Genomic DNA, 20278 nt, shown 5'->3' with positions numbered 1-20278 from the left:
ACAGGGCTGAAACCCTAGTAGCCTTGATGGAGATTCCATCTCTGGAAACAGCATCTCCAAATTAGCAGAGAACTGCTTCAAAATTGAATAACTTTTGCCTTTGCTTTGGGTTGAAAGCCAGCCCAGTGTTGGCCACAGAATTCCCTGATTGCACTACATCTGTGAACAATCAATCACTGAATGCTCAGGCTCACATGAGCTTTCATAATCTTCAGTTTGATATCCCACTCACTGTGCATTATGTTCGAGTTATAGAACTTGGGGTCATCCCTTTTAACAGTGGCAGGGCTGCTGCAATACTCCTTGATGTTATCTTCTATGTACCAGCTCTTATTTTCATCAAACACAGCAAACATTGCATGCTGCTCCCCATCTGCCTTTTTCTGGAAGACAACCAACAGAGCACAATTGCATTTTATGAGCAGAGGCACTTATTAAAGTACTCAATTCTACTATCTCATTTACTATGTAAACAGCGTCAGCTTCAACAGAGTTGTGGTAAGTGTGATTCAAGGGGTCAATGAAAGGAAGTAGAGGGTCAGGACTTCAGGATGACAGTGCAGCAGCCAGCCTGAGGTGGAGCACCGAGCGAGCCACTAGCACTACTTACATACAGGTGGTATGCAACCAGGCAGTTTGTAAAAGGACCAGCCTTCTGGTTTGACCTGAGCACAAGCTTTTCACATTTTTTTCTCCAAAGCAATGCTCCAGTCTTTGCCAGCAAGATTTCAATGAATGGCAAATAGAGAATCAGTCTCCCAGAACTCTCCCATCCTGTCGCATTGCTTTAGATTTAGTGATGCCTGAGACTGTAATGGATTTAACTCAATAGGGTCTGACAGACAAGAACCAGCTCAGATCTGAATGTCTTGAGTATGAAGGCATAATAGCAGCAGGAAAAATTAGCATCAAGTCTAGGAACAGACTCGCAAATCAGGCTGACTTCTTGTTGAAATGCTGCTCTAAGAAAATTAGAATATAATTCGTAGACAACTGTGGATGATTACTACATCTTCAAGTCATTTCTTCAGAAAAATATTAGTTTGATTGCTCTTCACGAGACACTTCTCTAAATCAAAGCAAAACCAAATTTCACTGTAGATAAATTAATAAGCAAAATCTCTCCAAAAGGTTGCCAGACACGTTACCTGCACACCCTTCTGCGTCAGTGCTTCACTTTTGCAGATCAGAAGTGGGCCAATCAGTCCAGATGCTATATCTCTCTCAATATCTACAGCACTATGATATAGCCTTGTAATACACTGTGCATCCCGTGCAGTGGGTTGATCCGTTTTAGCAATTTGCCATTCATAAGTGTAGGTATTCCCTGGTTGAATTCCTTTACTCTGGGTGTCATTGCCTAAGGAAAAAATAAAGAGGGAAAACAATAATGATACAAACTTAGAGACAGACCTTTATACAGCATCAGGTTGCACCCTTTAATGAAATTGGTGTAGTTATACCATTTCAAGCTACCTCTGAGGTAAATTCAGCAGGAATATTTGGCTCTCTCTAAAATCACAAGCAAGAACAGAAAATCAAGACACCAAAAAAAGAGCCGTTGTTTATGCTTTGCACATACTACCCTGGTTTCTCTATAAAGCAACATTAACAGGTCAGCAGAGGCAGAGCATAGAATTCAGGTCTCCTAGATATGCATTCCTATCTACAGCATCTCTTTCAAAGCAATGAGACCCTCTGCAACAGTTAGTGGTATGTAAAAACATGACCCACAAATTTCTTACTTGTGGGATCCAGAGGATAATTAGCTCCTTCTGCATTCTTTGAAAGTGTCACTCCATGGAAGTAAATACTGTAGGGTCGACTGGCTTTATTTTTGAACACAATCTGTATTGATAGACAAAACAAGACAAAAATAATTCAGTACCCCACAAATCTGTGTCCGAACATATAACCAAAAGACTCAACTACAGTAGAATTTGCCTGGTTTCAGCTCTGGAAGAGCTGAAACGCACAGGGATACCTTAAATATTGTCTGACATTATAAATCCAATGTCTAAAGGCTGCTGGTACCTGTCAGGATCTCGCTAATTCTACGCTTTGTAGAGTCCATTAAGTGAAATTCAACTTCTTACACATACTTTCTAGAAAACTTAAAAAGAACACTTGTTCTTCCAGCTTCTAGGCACATACTGCTTCAGGAAATACATGGAGTTATTGACTTAAATTCTTAATTACCTTCAGTATGAGAGAAGTCTGACTTAAAAGTCTATCTTCTCCCAGACTCCAGGAATCAAAGGGGAGGTGAGCAGAAAAGATAAGATGTCCTATCTACTCATGATAAAATCAGGGAAAAAAAAGGAAGGAACACTATGCTAAATTCAGATTCAGAATCATGGTAGCAACAAAAGGCCAGGAAACCTTGTGATGTATCCCTAAGTGACAACCAAAAGGCAAGTGGATGTGATACTGCAAAACAGCAGTACAAGCCTATGATGCTTTGTAGTTTCATTTGATAACTCAGTAAAAGAACATTTAACTATTAAAAGTTCATAACATTGTCTAAAACAGCCAGGAAATAAAAAAAGAAAAAAAAAAAAAAGAGCGAGCATATAATTAATTTCAGCCTCAGATCTAAATTTCCCCAGAAGTCCAACAGGGTCTCACTTTTTTCATTGTGGACCACTGTCAACATAAAAATATACTTCACAAAAAGTGTAAATGAATAGTGTTTGTAAAATAAAACACAATCATTGAAATTATAGACAGAATGTTGAAAAAATTAACTTAAACTCTATCACTCATCATTATACCTTTTAATAAGGCCAATATTTATAACACTAGCTATATGATTTGTCAAAAAATAATCAAACTAGTTCTCATGTAACTGTGCCCAACAGAAAAATTATGCTATAGTATATATCTCTGAATTTATGTTACTTACTTTAACTTTGTCATTGAGTTGAGCTCTTATAGTTGGGCCCAAGATCCCAGTTTCCTTGGGACGAGGGTTTTCCAGACGTTTGGTGAAGGTGCCATCAGTATATTGCCTAAAAATAGCCTTTTTATACTTTTTACCTATGAGATTCGAGAAGTTGTCCAAGTGCTGTGCTTTATAGTGTCTTAAAAATAAAGGAAAAGACAAACTGATCAATCAAATTTGAATAGTGGATGCAAGCTGCTACATGACAACAGATTATGTTAGAGAATCTTTTTTACTGTGAGGTTAAAAAGGTGCCCAGGCTGAGGAGTCCCCAGCCTTGAAAACTCCATGATACGCAACCTGGTCTAATTTTGCAGTTGGAAGTAACCGATGTTGGCACGGCTTTGAGTACAATTTCAGGTGAGACAACCCCCAGAGGTGCTCTCCAACCTGAATTATTCTGTGATTTTGTATTAACATTCTCTATTATGTTGACAAAATATTATTTTACCTGTCAAGGCTGTCTGGAATATTTGGGGCATAATCCCAAGTGATTTCTTCCGCAGCAATGAAATATTCCCAGTTCTTGACCATACGGCGCTCTTTAAAGGAGAGACGACTCTTCTTTGCCTCTTTGTCCCCACAGTCTCTTATGGTGAGGTAGCCATGCATTCCAGCTAGTTGAAAAGAAAGAGTACCACAGTGATTTTTCCATTTTATGAAATCTTACCATTTCAATTACATTTCTCATCTCTTCAGCTAAGGTGGCCTGCAAGCATTGGTCCACAACTGTTATCTTCTCAGGCTTAAAAAAGCTGCATCCATATAGGTTATATGGATGGGGAGGCCTCTAAGGAACCCATATTAATCAAACTGAATATAGCAGCTCTCTCAACTAATCCTTTTTGAAAAAGGCTGAACTGATAGAAAGTTACTTTTCCTCCTTCCTGCCCCTCTTCAAAATATATGTCTTCCAGCTCTCATAAGACAGATTTCTCTCATTCTTTAAAACAGAGTTTTGATCACTAATTATACCCACTTTCAAATGACAAGGAGCAAATATTTTCTTTAGATTGAGTGGTCCATAGCTAAAAGTGCTCAGTTTCTCAGGAAACAGGCAGTTCCTCACTTATTTTATAATGTTGCTCATCTGAGCAGCTCACAAACTTAGAAGCTCAAGTTCAGATTCGCTGCTGCTCTGTGATCTGCACACAGCAGTAAAGCTGCAGGTAAGAACACCTTTTAGTTCATCTTACAGTTCCAGCTCCAACAAAACGCCCTGTTCTCTGCTGGTTTCTTAGTGAAATGACAACCATCTGAAACACGGTTACTGTACCACTGCAGAACAGAAACTCTTTGGGACATAGAGAAGAAGAGGACAACTCTACAGTTGCCTAATAAATAGATGTTTCCTTGCCTTGCAGGTGCTTTTGGACAAGAGAAGATATCAGCCACCTTCCTTCTTCGCTCACTGTCATGTTTACTGTGGTTGATGCTCCCCCCACTAGGTTAACAGTAGAAATTCGGTGATGTCTTTGCTCCATGGCCTGGCCATTGATGTGAATGGAGAAAATTTCTGGCTTGGAACTCATTCCTATCAAATGCCAGCTAATGTTGTCATATGCACAAGCCTCTAAATCTGAAAGAAAAGTGAGAGTAGTGTTCATAATATAGGCAAATCATACAAATTACCCATGCCACACTAGGTGTGAAATGAGTCTTTGCTCAAAACATTAAATAAATCTCTGATACCTGTGGTTAGCAATTGCAACAAGAGGAAGATTCAGAAGCTTGCAGTGGAAGATACATGTAGATATTTAAATCTTACGTGCAAGTGACAACCTGACTTATAGTGAGATGAAGGAGGAAGAAAGCCAGTAGCTCTCTTTCAGAGCACCAAGCTGTCCTTGTTTGAAAAAATGATCCAAGCTAAAGAATGATGCTGTGTGTAGTGGACGTAATGTAGTGAAAGTAACTATCCTATCCAGTATTTGTTTAAAACAAAACAAAACACTCTAAACAGTCATTTGTATTTGCTTGATGGACTAGATGGAGATATGAAAGTAGTTCCTTAGGATAAGGGGAAACAGTAGCAACAAAATCATCCTATTACTACCCTCAAGGTCTTCCCACTTAATTATCTGATTTAACAGCAACCGATTTTTCACTTACAGGAAGTTTTCCATTTACTAGGTTCCACATGCTTTAAAATCAGCAGTTTACCTAGCCACATCACTATTCCCCCATTAGCTGAGTAAAAAAGATTTTATTTTTTTTATATAAGTTAGTAATCCTGTTCTTCTTATCAGCAATATGGCATAACTTCCTTCTAGCAGCATTCATTTCATATTCATATTCAGTCTTCATTAATGTTCGTTTCTCTTCACACAAGCTTTGAGTAGTACCTGGTAACGTTCCATTAGCATACCCATTAATTGTGTATTTGAGCGATGCTGATCTTTGCCAACTCTTGTTTTCATCAAACACACCAAACATGAGTACATACTCCTTGTCAAAAAGTTTCTGGGACCCATCCTCATTGAGGCTTCCTACGAAGAAAGAAAGAACAGATCTTAATTTGAAGCAGAAGTAGAGTAGTTTCCACATCAACGTAATGGCATTTCTGTGTATTTAATGAGCTTGCTTCATCTGTTACCATGTGCTGGCTGAGCCTGCCCAAGAACCAAAGATCTTAATAATCTTAATAAAAAGTGATTTTACTTCTGCTTTTGGGTTTGGGTAACCATGGAACCAAAAGTCTCTAATATCCAAAGGAAGATTAAAAACATGCAATGAATTGACTCAGAGAACTCTGGCAATGTGTCACCTTAATGAATGGGAGAATCAAACAGCCTTCTGTCCACAATCGGACTCTGGCTTCTCTTCTGAGATTACACAGCAAGGAGAAGAACGATGCCTGAGCCATCTGCAGTGTGAACACTGCCTTCTCAAGCACCACAATGAGATCATCAGTTCCTTTAAAAAGCAAAAAACTTCTGCGTACAAAAGAATCACAAATACTGCAGAATTGGATCAGTTATAAGAAGCTATTATTGTGATGCCGGTGAGATTTCTATCCATAAGCAGAATTAATTTTAGGCATAATTAACTGCCACACAGAACTGGTGTGATTTCACCAATTCTTTCTATAGATTGCTCAGATCAAAAACTTCAATTTGCTACTTTCAGTAAATGTACATAATTAAAGACTAAAATGTATGTTATTTGGACTGCCGGAACTGAAAATTTGGGAGGTTACAGATTATTCTACTTAGGAGGAAGCACCTGCAGTGGAAACAGCTATCTTCATATAATTCTTTCATTTTTATCAGGCTACACACTCCCATATTCTTGCAAAGAAGGACACTCAGATCAACAGAGGAATTTATCTGCTTGTCATACAAAGAATATTCAGTCAATGCGTTAATTCAAAAGTCCCCTTTTCTAACCTTCCCACATTACACAACCTATAATGCTCATAATGTGTCAGACTGTGGTGAGTTAACCCCAACCAGTAGGCAAGCCCCCACACAGCTGCTGGCTCACTCCCTGCCCATCCCCTGCAGCAGGATGGGAGAAAGAACAGAAGGAATAAAAAAAACTTGTAGGTTAAGATAGAGGTAAATTAAAGAAAAAGGAAAAAATGAACAAACAAAAAATGAACAAACTCATTCATCATCACTCAACAAAATCACTCATCATCTCCCACAGGCAGACCAATGCCAGCCAGTCTGAGCAAAATTCACCTTGGAAGCCAATCCCACCTCCACCCACCACTTCTTTGTCCTCTACCTCCATTTTTTATTGTAGAGCATGATGTTACATGGTAGGGAATATCTTTTGCTAATTTGGTTCAGCTTGTCAGCTGTGTCCCCTCCCAAATGCTTGCTCACCCCAAGTCAGTTTGCTGGATAGGGTAGAGCTGGAAAAAGAGAAAGTCTTGATGCCATGCAGACATGCAGGACCAGCAAAGCTGCACCAGGTCAGACTGGACATTATGAAAAATTTATTCACTGTGAGGGTGGTCAAACACAGAAGCTTCCCAGGAAGGTTGCAGATGCCCATGTCTGCCAGCATTCAAGAGGCATTTGGATAATGCTCTTGATAATGTAACTTTTAGTTAGCAGTCAGTCAGTTGGACTAAGTGATCACTTCCAACTAATTATTGTGTTCTGTTCTAATACTAAAAGCATCAATTCTCAATAAGTAATTAAATAAATAAAACTTCGGGAGGATCATGGTTAGTACTAATGACACTCCTGTTCAGTAATAATGAGTAGGCAAGTTCTGCAATTGAACAGATGTCTGTCAGTGAGAAGAGTGCCCTTGTATAATCCTTTCCTTGTACAGGAAAGGGTCAAGATCCAAGTCCATGCCACCTGCAGTCTATAAAACATGTTTGACTCGAACATTAATATTATTAAAAAATAAGCCTACATTACCTTACAGTAGTCAAAGTGTTTCATTACCTTTCCTGCAGATAAGCAGTGCTCCAATCAGACCAGAGTTAAAATCCATTGCCACATTCTCATGAGAATAATAAGCATAAGTAAGACAAGGAAGGTCAGCTTCTTTTGGACCAACTTCTTCTGTTATCTCCCACACATATGTGTAGACCTGGCCTGGAAGCACAGCATCGTCTTGTTTTTCTACAGACGATGTTCTGTCATCATACAGGGAGCCTGCCAAGAAAAGTCAGTAGGGTCACATGAAGATAAAGAATAATTAAAGCATGAGGTAAGTAAAGCTCATACAATCAATTCCAAAAGTCTGATTTCTATTTTGCCATATACATAGGAATGACTCATGTCTATTCACATTGTGTAGGGGAGCATAGGGAAGAGTACCTATTCAATTCTTCTGTTTCTTACAAATCTAAAATTTTCTAGGACTTTTTTTTCACTGCCAAAAGGTGGGGCTCTTCGATGGTCTGACCAGGGTTAGGATGGCATGAAGCTGTCTCTGCTCACTTAATCCTTTGTGGATGTATTTGTGGATAAATACTACCCATTTTGCCATCTTTCTAATCATCTCTAATAAAGCCATCATGCAGACTAGCACTGGCTTGCTGACCTTAGACTTTCTGTGCACTGGATATCAGTGATCTCTCATATCTATGCCTACCCAGTACCCCCTCCCCAATACAGTATGACAAAGGGGAGTCAGAGGATGAAAATTTTAGGTGCAAAAGGCATATTAATAGGATAGTCAAACTGAATTACCTATCACACCCAATAACATATTTTGTCCAACCCCATGAGGTGAAGGCAAAACTCCTTTTGCAGTCATATAATAAATAAAGCCTTGAATAAGTTTGAAAACTGCAGTTTAGAGCTCTGGCTCAGCACCTAGGGCAAGGCAATCCAAGAAACACAGTCAATCACTCCAACTCACTGTGTTAGAGCAGACATTTAACTGTCAGTTTGTAGACTGATCATAAGATCATAAACTGCATCAGTGAGTTTACATTTCCTAAAATAAATCATTTTGCAATTATGGGATGAATTGTCTCTGAAAACTTTGTGGGTCTTCACTCCAAGCAGTATGTGAGGGAGCAAGACAAAGTTCTGAGTTTCACTTGCTTCACACACAGCTAACCACCTACTCGATTCAAAGGTCAAAAGCTGTCAGATCCCCATGTATGTACAAATCCATTCATGGACTGTTTGCTTTCTCAGTGTTTGCTTCTGCAAATCAGTGTTGTTCTGAAAAGCTTTTAAAGTTTACAATTCTTTTCTCTTCCTCCTCCTTCATCAAAACCTGCTCCAGGAAGGAAAGTCCAGAAGACCTAAAGAAACTCTAGCCTCAACGCTTTCCTGGGCCACCTTCTTCCTTGCTAGAATATCCGCAGCTAGAGCTCTTTGAGAAGTAATATCCCTGACTACCCCTTAAATTGTCCTAACATTAAATTCTGTTCTACTCTTTATTTGGTTATTAGATGAAGGTAAATGGCCAGATAGCATCAAGTTGAGCAATAAAAAGCTAGTTCTGCCCAGGTGGGGTTCAATTGTTGTACTCTGGAAAACCAATGGACTATATCAGTGTTATCCAAACATGCACGTTCAGGTTCTGCTGGGAAATACAGCCCACTGCCCTTCAACTCCCTTTGCTTCCTCAGGTTCCTGAGGAGCAAAAAGTATTAGACACACAGACAGGGGAGCTGGTCAGGAGAATGTGCATGTCAAAAGACACTCATATTCCTAGTATTATATAGATGAACAAGGAGCTAACTGAGTGTGAAGTTTTAATCCACAATCAACATATATTTGTGTTACACATAACCCCAAACATTGGTCTGGGGCCCTTTCTATATTTCATGCAATAGTCTACAAGAACAAGACATAGATCTTTTATAGCATTTACCTTCTGCCTTTTTATTGTAAACTAAGCCCTGGGGATGAATACTGACCGGCTTGTCAGCCATATTCTTAAAGTGAACTACTAAAGTATCTCCGACTTCAGCACGCAGAGTTGGTCCGAGAAGTCCTGTAGATATTCAAGATAAGAAAAGAGGAAACTGTGAGCAAAACAGTCTGTTTAGAGAAAGGAAGAGTTCTTCTCCAGCAGAGAGTGTGAGCTCTGCTAAAGTACAAGTTGCACAAAATATAGACAGGAATATAATGCCACTGCAATGAACATTTACCCATAAAAAGGGACATGAGAGGTGTAAAGCATGCAGTTCACAGTCAGTAACGTTATAAATTGTGTATCTGGAAACTAACACAAAGAAAAAGCTATTTTCCAGATACAGAGTATTTATCAACAGGTTCACATTGAGGATCACTGGGAATTTCTAGGGATCCTTCACATACAATTCAATCATCCAGTTTCAGGAAGGCAGATTAAGAGTTTATAAAGGCATTCAAACATTTACGTAGCACTCTCTATGCCATAAGTCACAGACAAAAAGATCCAAACATGTAATCCAAGTAAATAATTGGTTTCATATTGCAATTTCTTTATGCATAGCCTGCAACAGGTTTTAAGAGGGGGTTATATCCTTTCTTAAAAGGGATCACTAAGGCAATCTTTGGACTGTTAGTCTTTTCTTGTAAACCATTTTGTAAATTTCTTCCTTTGTAAAGAAAAAGCACTTTAAGAAAGTGCAGGAGAACACACGTTCTGGAAAGAATCGGATCATAGACTAGACCTTTCAGGCTGACTTGTAACAATTTGATGTCACAAACCTCACATTTGCTTTGAAATCTAGATGGTTTCAACCATCTAGAAGTTATTTTATTCCTTAATATGAAGCACAGATAGACTATATAAGTACCCTGCATAAGTACAATGCTCATGTATGGCATAAGAATTTGCTTCCATCCATTTAAAGCATCTTCAAGCAGTAAAGGACAGCAAAGGCAAGGGGATATTTTTCACATCTGACTTCATAGTTTGTCTCTTCCCTTCCTGTGATTTATCAGAAACACATTTTGTCTCAGACCTTAGGCCAATTCTACATGAATTTATTGGTGTCATCGCTGTGACTGTGCCATGCAATTCTAAACGTGTGTGGCAGGTTTCACCTGATGCTGAAAATGAAGGGAACAGCTCTGTACCATTTTTTGCAGATAGCACTGAGCTCTAGCCTCTGAAAAATCCAGCTTCTCAATGGCCTTTCAAAGCCTAGTGCACTGTAGATAAAGACCTCATCCCCTGTGGGTTTTTAACCCCTATTTGGTTAAATGTGCAAGAACAAGCTTGCTTAGCAGGTTACTGGCTTTAAGACCAACAAACAAAAATAGTTCAGAACTTTTCTTTCCTGTTTACCTGCAGACTTATTTGCTGGCTTTTCTTTTTTAAAATCCACTTCATATTCTCTGTAAGAAATTTTCTTAAACACAGGATCAGAATGTACCAATCTGAAATCAGAAGAATTGTAAAAAAATATTAGAAGGACAGATTCTCAGAGATGTCAGTGCTTTTTAACAGATATTTCAGGAAATAAATTCTGGAATTACATTTAAACACACATTTTGCTGAAGGCAAGTCACATGGTCTAACACTTTTTACTGTTTTCCCTTCTCCCTCTTACTCCATTGTCTATGACATTCTTGAGCTAGGCCATTTCATACATATTAAACGTACAATTACAGTACCTAGCACAGTTTATCCCTGATTCTGCTTGTGGTTTCTATAGTCCTTTTGATTCTGTGACGAAGACATCTTTGTTTTCTCCATTTAAGAGAAGAAGACGTCCTGACCATATTTACCTAGAAAGCATCTGACAAAACATTGTGAAAAACTTGTATTTCTCTTTAGTGAGCTCCTTGCTTAAACTTTAAGACTTACCACAATAATTGCATAACAGCATAAACAGCAAGCACCTGTAGTAGCTATAACCTCTGAGACAAACATAAAACTGTTCCCTGAAAACAACTAAGAAGCTCACAGAAAGCCAAAAAATCTGCTTTCTGGGATACCAGACAATTCTTCCAAATCTTGTTACATAAATGAAATACACACCCAGTAGACCACACACTGTTTTTTCAGCAAATGTTGAAGCAAGCAGAAGGAAACCAGCACACAACATTTCCGGAATGAAAATGATGAAATGAGGGCTGAAGGGAGAATAATCTGTACTTAGTTTCGTATATATGGGCTGATTTCCTTGTACATACAATGGCTGGATCCAACAGTACTTCCACTTACTATTTTTGTAATGCTCTTTCAGTTAAGCAAGGCACATTTGATAGTGGGGAAGTTGATGGGTCTCTCGTGCACAGAGAAGCTGAGCAGAGACAATCAAGTGAACTTGCTTCAGTGGCATTCAGCATCCAGAAGGGGGAGATCTGTTTTTGTAAAGATCGTTTGTAAATACCTCTGGAACACTCTTTCACCTGCAGTCAGGCAGAAGTGGTCCATGCCTCAATTCCTTGTGTTTTCTTTGAAGTCACTGATAAAATTTCATTTCTTTCTTAAGGGGAAGAACACAAACCATCTTCATTGGCTGGTACTGCGCTAATGTGGCAACGTTCAATAGAATACCCACGTAAGACTATGGGGTGGAGGAGGAAACTTACTAATGCCCATTGTATTGGTAAAAGGAACACTTCACAAATCTCAGGCTGTGCAACTAAGTCTAGTTACATAACCTTCAGCAATGGCATCAGCAAATACATCATGCACAAATAATACATTTTCATTCTGTTTTGAACTATCTCGTAAATATCACTCAGTCATGGTAATCGTTAAACCTATACAAAGATAAAAACACTGATGCTGAAGGGAAGTTAAGTGTCCTTAGCCTGAATGAATGTAAGATTAAGGAAATAGTTCAGGAATAATCCATTCTCTTTTCAGCCTCTCCAATTACTTAGAACTCCAAAAAGTAAACTATCAGATTCTTCTCTGTATTTACATATTCAGTTTCTGTTGAAATCAGAACAAGTTAGATGCCTTTGGGATTCAAGTAATTAGCCCTTCCTCAGTAAGTATCTTTGTGGATTTTTATTTTTTTTTTTAATATTTCTAAAAGTTCTACAAAGTTCATTAGATCCACGCAGTATGTAACCTACTGTAAACACATACGTGAGATATCTCAATAGGCACTGTTCATGAAAAACTCTTACCTAATTACAGTGTAAAAACCTCAAACTCAGGTTTGAGACAGTTACTGAATCTCTACTGCATGAAAACAATCTATCCAAAATGTGACATTTAATGAAATAGTAGTTGATGCTTATATCGGTGCATTCAGTGCAGATAATATTGAAGTTCTAAATACTAAATCCACATGACTAGGTCACCAGTTAAATGGTATTTGACTTCATATTCCTATGTTTAAAACCTGTATTCTTCTGTCTTGCCAGTTTGATCTTATGGTCACAGCAAGCTGTATTAAACTTTCAAGGAGAAGTTTTAAAAAACACAGAAACTTTGTTTGAATTAGTTTTGAAAAAGGAGTATGTAGAAAATTGAAAACTGAATTGGAAGTGTCCTTGCCACAGCATCCAGAAATCCAATACACATTAAAAAAGAATAAAAAATCACAGACTAAACCAAAATAAAGAAAACAAGTCATTCACTGATATATATATATTTATATATATATAAAAGTTGTAATATCCAAATATACCCTTCAATGTAGGAGAATACAGAAGAATTAATCTGAGTAATTTGTACCATTTCATTTCATAGCTAAAAGCTATGTATTATGACCATAGTAAACTCAGTATAAGAACCAAGCTTAAGTTAGACCTAACTTAGAATTCTGTTTAAGATCTGTCATTTGTAGCATTGCACTTGCAATGTGTATAATTCTAAGCATAACAGTGGTAATATAAAGAAGTTATTTACATGCTTGATTTCTGTATGCATGTAGGTTGGCCATTCAGCAATGCTATATGAAAAAAAGAGTTTTGAAACTAGTGTAAATTCACCTAAAGTATAGTAATGCTTGATCCTACAACCTTTGCTCAGCAGAGCGCAGGATGAACATTTCACAAAAACTACCGAACAACTCAGAAACAACAACTAGTTCCAAAGTTCATCAGGCTTCGATTTAAGTGAAAGTGATAGTACCCAAATTAGGACCTATTTGTGAAACCTATCAAACTTCAAGGAATAACCTTATCAAATCATGGCTAAACTTAGCAATGCTCAAAATCTATGTATCTAAAAATAATGACATTTTTAAAAAAGACAAACACAGATGATGATAAAAACAAGCCCCGGTATATATTCAACAAACGTGTTCTGAAAACATAAAAATGATTCTATCAATTAATGAACAAAAAACTTTTGATACTTCCTTGTCTCCAGTTCAGATCACACAGCTCCTCTGAAGCCAACAGATCGGGCTCTGAGGTTCTCCTGAGCTCCAAAATTCTCCATGAAAATCAAAACACTTCCAGTCCCAAAAGACAACTAATTTTACCCTTCCTAACCTGTACTTTGTTACCTGGACTTCTCCTCAGGTTCTGGTTTGTAGGTCCATATTATGGTCTGAGCAGCTATGTAGTGCTCCCTGATCTTCGCAGCTCCCACCACATTCTTCCCTGAGTCTGGCCACCATGAACCGAGAAGAAGCAAGAGAAAAAGACGCATGCAGTGGAGTGTCATGGTACAGATGCCTGCAGATGCTGCTCTGGAAGACAAGGCAGAAACTGCAGCTTTTATTGCTGTTGCTGCTTCCAACTTCCCCTCAGAAATGAAATAATCCTGACGCAAGAGGGTAACAGTGCTCACTACGCTCAGGTCACTGCTCTTCACCTTCTCCTCCCCTTGCTGACAGGGATCCAATAGAGATAAAAAAAAACTGTTTAAACTACCTTCCCACCCCTCCTCCACTTCATCTTCACTGAGAGACATGCACCACAGAGAAGCTGCCTCAGCCCCGCTACAGACTGCGGTTGGGCCATTGTCTACTGAAGCAGCAGGAGCAGGAAATAATTACTTAGATTACTTACAATTACAAGATGTTTGACTTACTTGATTAGGAAGGAGGGGGGCACGTATTGTGTCTTACCAGGAAACAGAAACTCGGCACATACTTGGCGTAGTGGAAATTTCCCAGATAGGCAACAACATCTCCTAAGACCTGTGGAAACATTCCCAGTTTGAGAGCAAAATGCTGAGGGATTAGACATGGGGACTAGAACTGAATGCAGAGCTAAATGAAGTTCAAATCTAATTGAGGTGACCTCATACAGCATATCCAATTTCTTAACATTGCCAACTTCGGTTTTGTTCCTGCTATATTCTCAAGAAACTCATACTAGATAATGAACTGGTTTCTCAGTGGCAGCTAACAGATCAGCTTGAAGACTTGTGCATAGTCAGAATCCTCCTCATCTAGTCTTGGTAAGGACCTGTTAAAATTTATCTGAAGAGAAATTATTAGGAAAATACCTTTTGATAGGCTAATTACAAATGTAAGCTGTACTAACAAAGGTCTCTCCCCACTTCTGCCAGTGTTCAAAAAATTGTCAAAGCAAGGAGAAAGTTGTTGGCTTTTATCCTTGTGCACTGCAATAACTGGAAAAAGGAAAATATTTATATTTTTTCATGAATAGAAGTTTACAACAGTTTTACAAGAATGCTTTGCTACTGTTGGCAAGAAAAAAATAACCTAAAAACACAAACCCAGAACAATCCTATTCCAGATCCAGACATAAATAAGGATGATATTACTTCAAAGTAAGGATGATAGTACTTCAAAACAAAACCTGACGAAGTCCAGTTTTGATACGTTGTTCAACAGCAGAATGGCCTAATTGGCAGCTTGTATGATAACTCTATTCCAGCAGGTATGGCATGGCCTTAGAAGTAATAGAGAAACAGTTAAAAGAAATAGAAATCAAATAAGACTAATAGCTACATATTCCTTTACCAAACTTCCAAATAGTTTGATGCCTAAACCTGAAAACAATCATGATCACTTGTACAGCATATGACTACAGGCATGGAAAGTTTTCATCATGGAACAGTTTCAAGGCAGCATATTGAACTGAAGTTACCTCTTACTGCATCTGCATGGAGCTCATCACTTGTACCCATTATCCACTTCAACACATTCATTATGTATGAAATAGATTCAAAATCCAGAATCCAGCAAAAACTAGGTTGGACTATAATGTGTGCACTGATACTGATGAGAAAATCTTAGGTAAACACAGTCCAATACTATTTTATTACTAAGTAATTCTTGATTTGATTAAAGAACCCATCAAAATCCTTAGCACACTGCTTCAATAATCTTAAAATAAGAAGTTGCAATATTTGTCTTATTTCTGCTCTGGTCCCAATTTCATCCTTGATTCAGGATCTCTTTCAGTGCAGGTGTTTTAAGAGTCTGACAGCATGAAAATGCCTATAATTTGGATTTTATGAAAAATAACAACAACAAAAACACTATCTCCATGCAAATGAATTATTCCTACCTTCTATTTGTAACTGATGGGGAGCAGCTGGTGCCTATCACACTCTCTTAAACCTAACGCACATTCACTTTTAAGCTAGCTTGTCTCTACTTCTTAAACATTCATACAGAAGCATATACAAATACTGCACATTTCTCTGTCAAAAAGAAAACTGATTCATGTCTATGTCCAATCTCTACCCATTGGACTTCACAACACTATTCCTAAAGCTCCCTCTCATAGATGGATTTGAGGATCTCGCTGTACTCTGATGTGATAGGTTGATGAGACAAAATTAAAATACAAATTAAGTTGGCTTGACTGTTTGATGATCTGTTTAAGTATTAGAAACATACCTACAAGGGAAAACTTAACTCTTCCCTGTAATTAAAAAAAAAACAACCAAACAAACAAAAAAAAAACACACAAGTGCAGGCCAAGTATTAATACCAAGAAAACCTGATTAGAAACCCTTCATGTGAGATTGTTAGCTGAGTATCAAAGCTGATAATCAATTAGCTCCTTCTGATTTATCCTTTTTGATGAATATGGGGGTTCTATACTGGCAAAGCAATCTGCAGCACAATGAACAAAGTTATTCTCAAAGCTAAGCTATACCTTCAGGATGTACTGATATTTAAATGTAAAATAAAAACAAAGAATGGGAAGAGAAGTGTAAACAGTACTTTCTAACACTAAAAGCCAGCCCACTAAATGGGGAAGTTTACTATCTGTTCTGATGCCTAAGTGCTGGTTCTTGTTATAGTACATGTGAAAACATACTAAAAGAGTAGTAGGAAGTGATGTCCTATTAAAGATTGACCACTAAAACAAACTGGTATTGCTAGTTTTTCACCCAGAATAGCCTAGGCTGAGTCTGAGCAATCAAGAACAGATAATTCTTCAAAAGAGTTATGAAGTGATTTTCAGCTTTCAGTAAATTACAGACAAACTTCATTTGTCTGAGTACTATCAGGTAATCATATCCCAAAGACAGCCATTAGTTTCAACAATTGCACTGTAGTGACTAATAGCGAGCTAGTATAAAGTTGTAAAATAATTACTGAATTAGTTGCTAATAATGCCCTAGCACAGGTCTGTCTCTCTCTCTCTCTCATTCAGACACACAAATCAATGCACAACGTGTCCAGCAAGCATACTTTGTTTAGCGCAGGGCGAAAGGACTTCTACGGGCAAACAATGAGTTAATTATTGATCAGCAGTAAACACATGATTCTGAATGTAGGTAAAAGATAGACACGTACGTACCAGATCTACCAGGCACAATGCAGAGGGAGAAACCATCAATAAATATCTTCTCTTTTTGCAAGAAGGCACTAAAGCTGAGAAAGCTTAATCTGTCAAATGACTTATTTTAGAAGTTTAAGATAAGATGTACTATATTGAAAATCACGTGAGCAAGCCAAGAAAACAGTTGGTAGAGAAACTTTTAGGCTTTCTTTCTAGGAACAACCTATGCAAAAAGGAACACATAAATGCATTTTGTATTTGATGGCAGTGTGTAAAGAACACGATCTACATAACCCTTAAATAAAGGCAGACCACATAATGTATGTGACCATACAAGACAGTAGAAATATAGAAGAGCAGCATTTTCAGACTGCTGTGGTACTAACGGCTTCAGATGATAAATCATCACGTTGATTAAGACAAACACATCCACATGTTCTAATCTTGTTTTTCCTTAGGAGAAAAGCAATTCCTCAATTAGAATTGGGTATTTCTCCAGTCCGTATGTTTGCTAGAAACTATTCTTTAGCTGGACCCAGTACTATTTGTACAAAAACACTGAATTCAGTTTCACAGAAACGTGAATTCTCTAAACGTTGTAAAATTTAACTTCAATTCTTCAGCAAATTTGTCTGATACCATTGCCTTTTAGTCTGAAAAAACGTTCATAGAAGAAAGAGAAGGATGAATTACCTTCCTTCAAAAACTACATTAATGTCTGACTCAAAAATTTTAAAATTAATTTTTGCCCCCAAATTTTCAGTTTCGTTCCACAAAGAATTTTGCTCCTACTTTAAACCCTGCTTGTGTTCTGTGCTCCAGTTTCACTTCTGTACTAAGACTTCTGTATTTGCCCAGTCTGACAACTGATATTCTGAACATGACCAACTGCCCACATGTTAAGTCAGTCTAGCAGCATGCTAAACTTGGCTTTCTTTCTGTACAGAATAAAGCAAGCACACCAATGCTTATAATATGATGTTAACCAGGTGATGTAAGATTGCAAGCTTCCAACTTGGAAGATTTGCTTTTTTTTTTTTAATCATAAATCCTTGCTGGAACCAGAAGGAGATTTATTATCAAAAAATGAGCCTTTTGCAAAATTACATGCATGTGTATTTCCAACGGTAGTTATGATACTTTGTGGATGAATTCGCTGTCTTCTTTCACATGGCCATGTTTCCTACATGCATCTTTAAAAAAATAAATTAGACCTGCATCAATTCCTACAGTTACTTGCAGATAAGGTTATTTTCCAATAGAAAAGCAGATAGGTATGTTTCAGGAAGAAAAATCAAATCAATAAGCTAATGAAAATAAGATACTAAATTACATCTGTCACTACGGACTTTATAACACCAAGAATGCCTTGAATTTGTCTGGTTCTCCAGCAACTGATTAGGCTGTTTGTTACTAAGCCCATCAAACAAGCTGTGCTTTCCCACACCTAAAAAAAGCTGCAACAGAAGGACAACGTTGAAACTGCCCTTGTTCTTTAACACTATTTCCACTCGACATTATTTAAAATTTCAACTTGGACTGAACTTTCTAAACAAAGAAACACTCTTTCCAAGTATGGCTTGGAATTTACTGATTTTTTTTTTTTTTTTAATTGGAAACAAAACTTTGTGTTTTCAAATCATTTCACATAAAACGAAGAATAGACTTCAAATTTGACAATATTTAAAATGTCTAAAATACTCCTTTTGCATCAAAATCCATTCCCTACAGTAAAAACAAACAAAAACCTTCAGATTCAATGGAATCAAATTTTACCTAGGTCTTTACTGCAATACCTGTAAAAATCGAATGTACTCAAAAAAGTCTAAAATCAACGTATAGAGATCTAGAAGGCACGTAAACCAGAAGATGCATAGGAAAAGGGCTCCAGCATAGCAGAACTTCTCAGGAGCTATTTCAATAGAAGCAAAATTCAGACAATGACTGCGTAGGATTTGCCGGAAGCTATAACTGAAGTTACTATGTTTGCATACATTTATAGCAGCTCCTACAGCAGCAGTCTTCATTTCTAACATGAATTTTTAATACTAGTCACAAATAGAAAAGTATGAATGTAAAATTGCAGTAAAAATTGCTGCAAGTGCACACAGCAACTCCGTCAGGTCAGGTCCAGCCACTTTGATACCCAGCCAAGCATCCACTTATTTTCATGTGTGGGTAAGGTTTTGTAATATCAGGGTATATTTGTCCTACAACTGCTGTAAGACGTTAAATATCATGGTGTTGATGGAAGCCACTGACTAGTTTGCTTCACTGCTGCTGCCCATCTGTTTTTCTGCTATAGTCAGAGAAAAAAGCCTTCCATTGCTAAAAAAGAAAAAAACTATAATCATGCCACTTACTTCTGTCAACAGCCTAACAAAGAGGAACATGGTTATTTGTTATCTCAACATACTGGAGACCACTGAAAGGCTAATTCACCTCCTAAAGGAGGAGAATAGACACCTTTTAGGGAGAAGGAGGTTTCAAAACATTCTGACAGAGCAAGCTGTCCCCAACCCCCCCAAAAAATACCCCCCCCCCCCCATTTATTGGGTGGAGAACAGCTTTTTCCTTTGTTAACAAAGGATTCAACACGTCTTTGAAATGAATCTGATAGGAAAATCCTATGACATGACTCAGAGGGTGTGGCTAAGTTTTGTTTCAACCAGCGTTACTCTTCACTTATACAGACACTGCTTAAAATATTGTCCAAGAAAGAAGTGAAAATTGGTATCAAAAGAGGAAAGCTGTTTTAAGCAAAGAACAGAGAAATTGATTATAGACCCTGGTAAGTGAGAACATGGTACAGAGAACAGGCAAGACTTGGCATCAGTTATGACAAGCTTCCTACTCAACTGTATGTTCAGAAAATGTAGATAACCAATTTTGGATTATCCTGTAGCATGACAGCTGGATGTTTGTGAGACAAAGATGTTGTTGCAAAAACTACGAAGACTTTAAGTGAAGCTATGACATACACACAGCAGTCCTTTTCTCCTATGAATGATGAACTTGCATTTTATAGGGCAGAAAATAGCTGCCAAAGCCTGGATGTGTCTGCAATACCTGAATTCAAATAACATTATGGACGCTTTAACCTAAAATGGAAATCATGCTATTCAGCTGCAAGTTAGCATAGTCTAGGTTGGGACAAATTGTCCAAGACTGAACCCTGCTCTAACACAATTTTCTCCCTCCTTCCATCTGTAGTTTTGTAATTAGACTGTTCTTGCATTTATTACAAGTTGAACAGGCTACATACTAATACTCCTTTGTC

General features: G+C 37.8%; 1 protein-coding gene across 1 annotated transcript in view; it reads right to left on the bottom strand.

The window, feature by feature from the left end:
- F5 (coagulation factor V) overlaps positions 1–14080 on the bottom strand; it is a 31526-nt gene extending 17446 nt beyond the window's left edge. Inside the window, exons 1-11 of the mRNA XM_005025843.6 lie at positions 13788–14080; positions 10655–10746; positions 9248–9370; positions 7354–7566; positions 5290–5433; positions 4302–4523; positions 3396–3561; positions 2906–3083; positions 1746–1848; positions 1149–1360; positions 233–383 (exon numbers count right to left, since the gene is read on the bottom strand). Of these exons, the coding sequence (XP_005025900.6) occupies positions 233–383; positions 1149–1360; positions 1746–1848; positions 2906–3083; positions 3396–3561; positions 4302–4523; positions 5290–5433; positions 7354–7566; positions 9248–9370; positions 10655–10746; positions 13788–13948 (1765 nt within the window). The 5' untranslated portion in view covers positions 13949–14080. The remainder of the gene's footprint in view (positions 1–232; positions 384–1148; positions 1361–1745; positions 1849–2905; positions 3084–3395; positions 3562–4301; positions 4524–5289; positions 5434–7353; positions 7567–9247; positions 9371–10654; positions 10747–13787) is intronic.
- Between the last annotated feature and the right edge of the window lie 6198 nt (positions 14081–20278).

The sequence above is a fragment of the Anas platyrhynchos genome, chromosome 1 (assembly GCF_047663525.1).
Source record: "Anas platyrhynchos isolate ZD024472 breed Pekin duck chromosome 1, IASCAAS_PekinDuck_T2T, whole genome shotgun sequence".
Lineage (NCBI taxonomy): Eukaryota > Metazoa > Chordata > Aves > Anseriformes > Anatidae > Anas > Anas platyrhynchos.
Note: the sequence above shows the minus strand (reverse complement) of the source record. Positions and strands in the feature narration are given on the sequence as shown.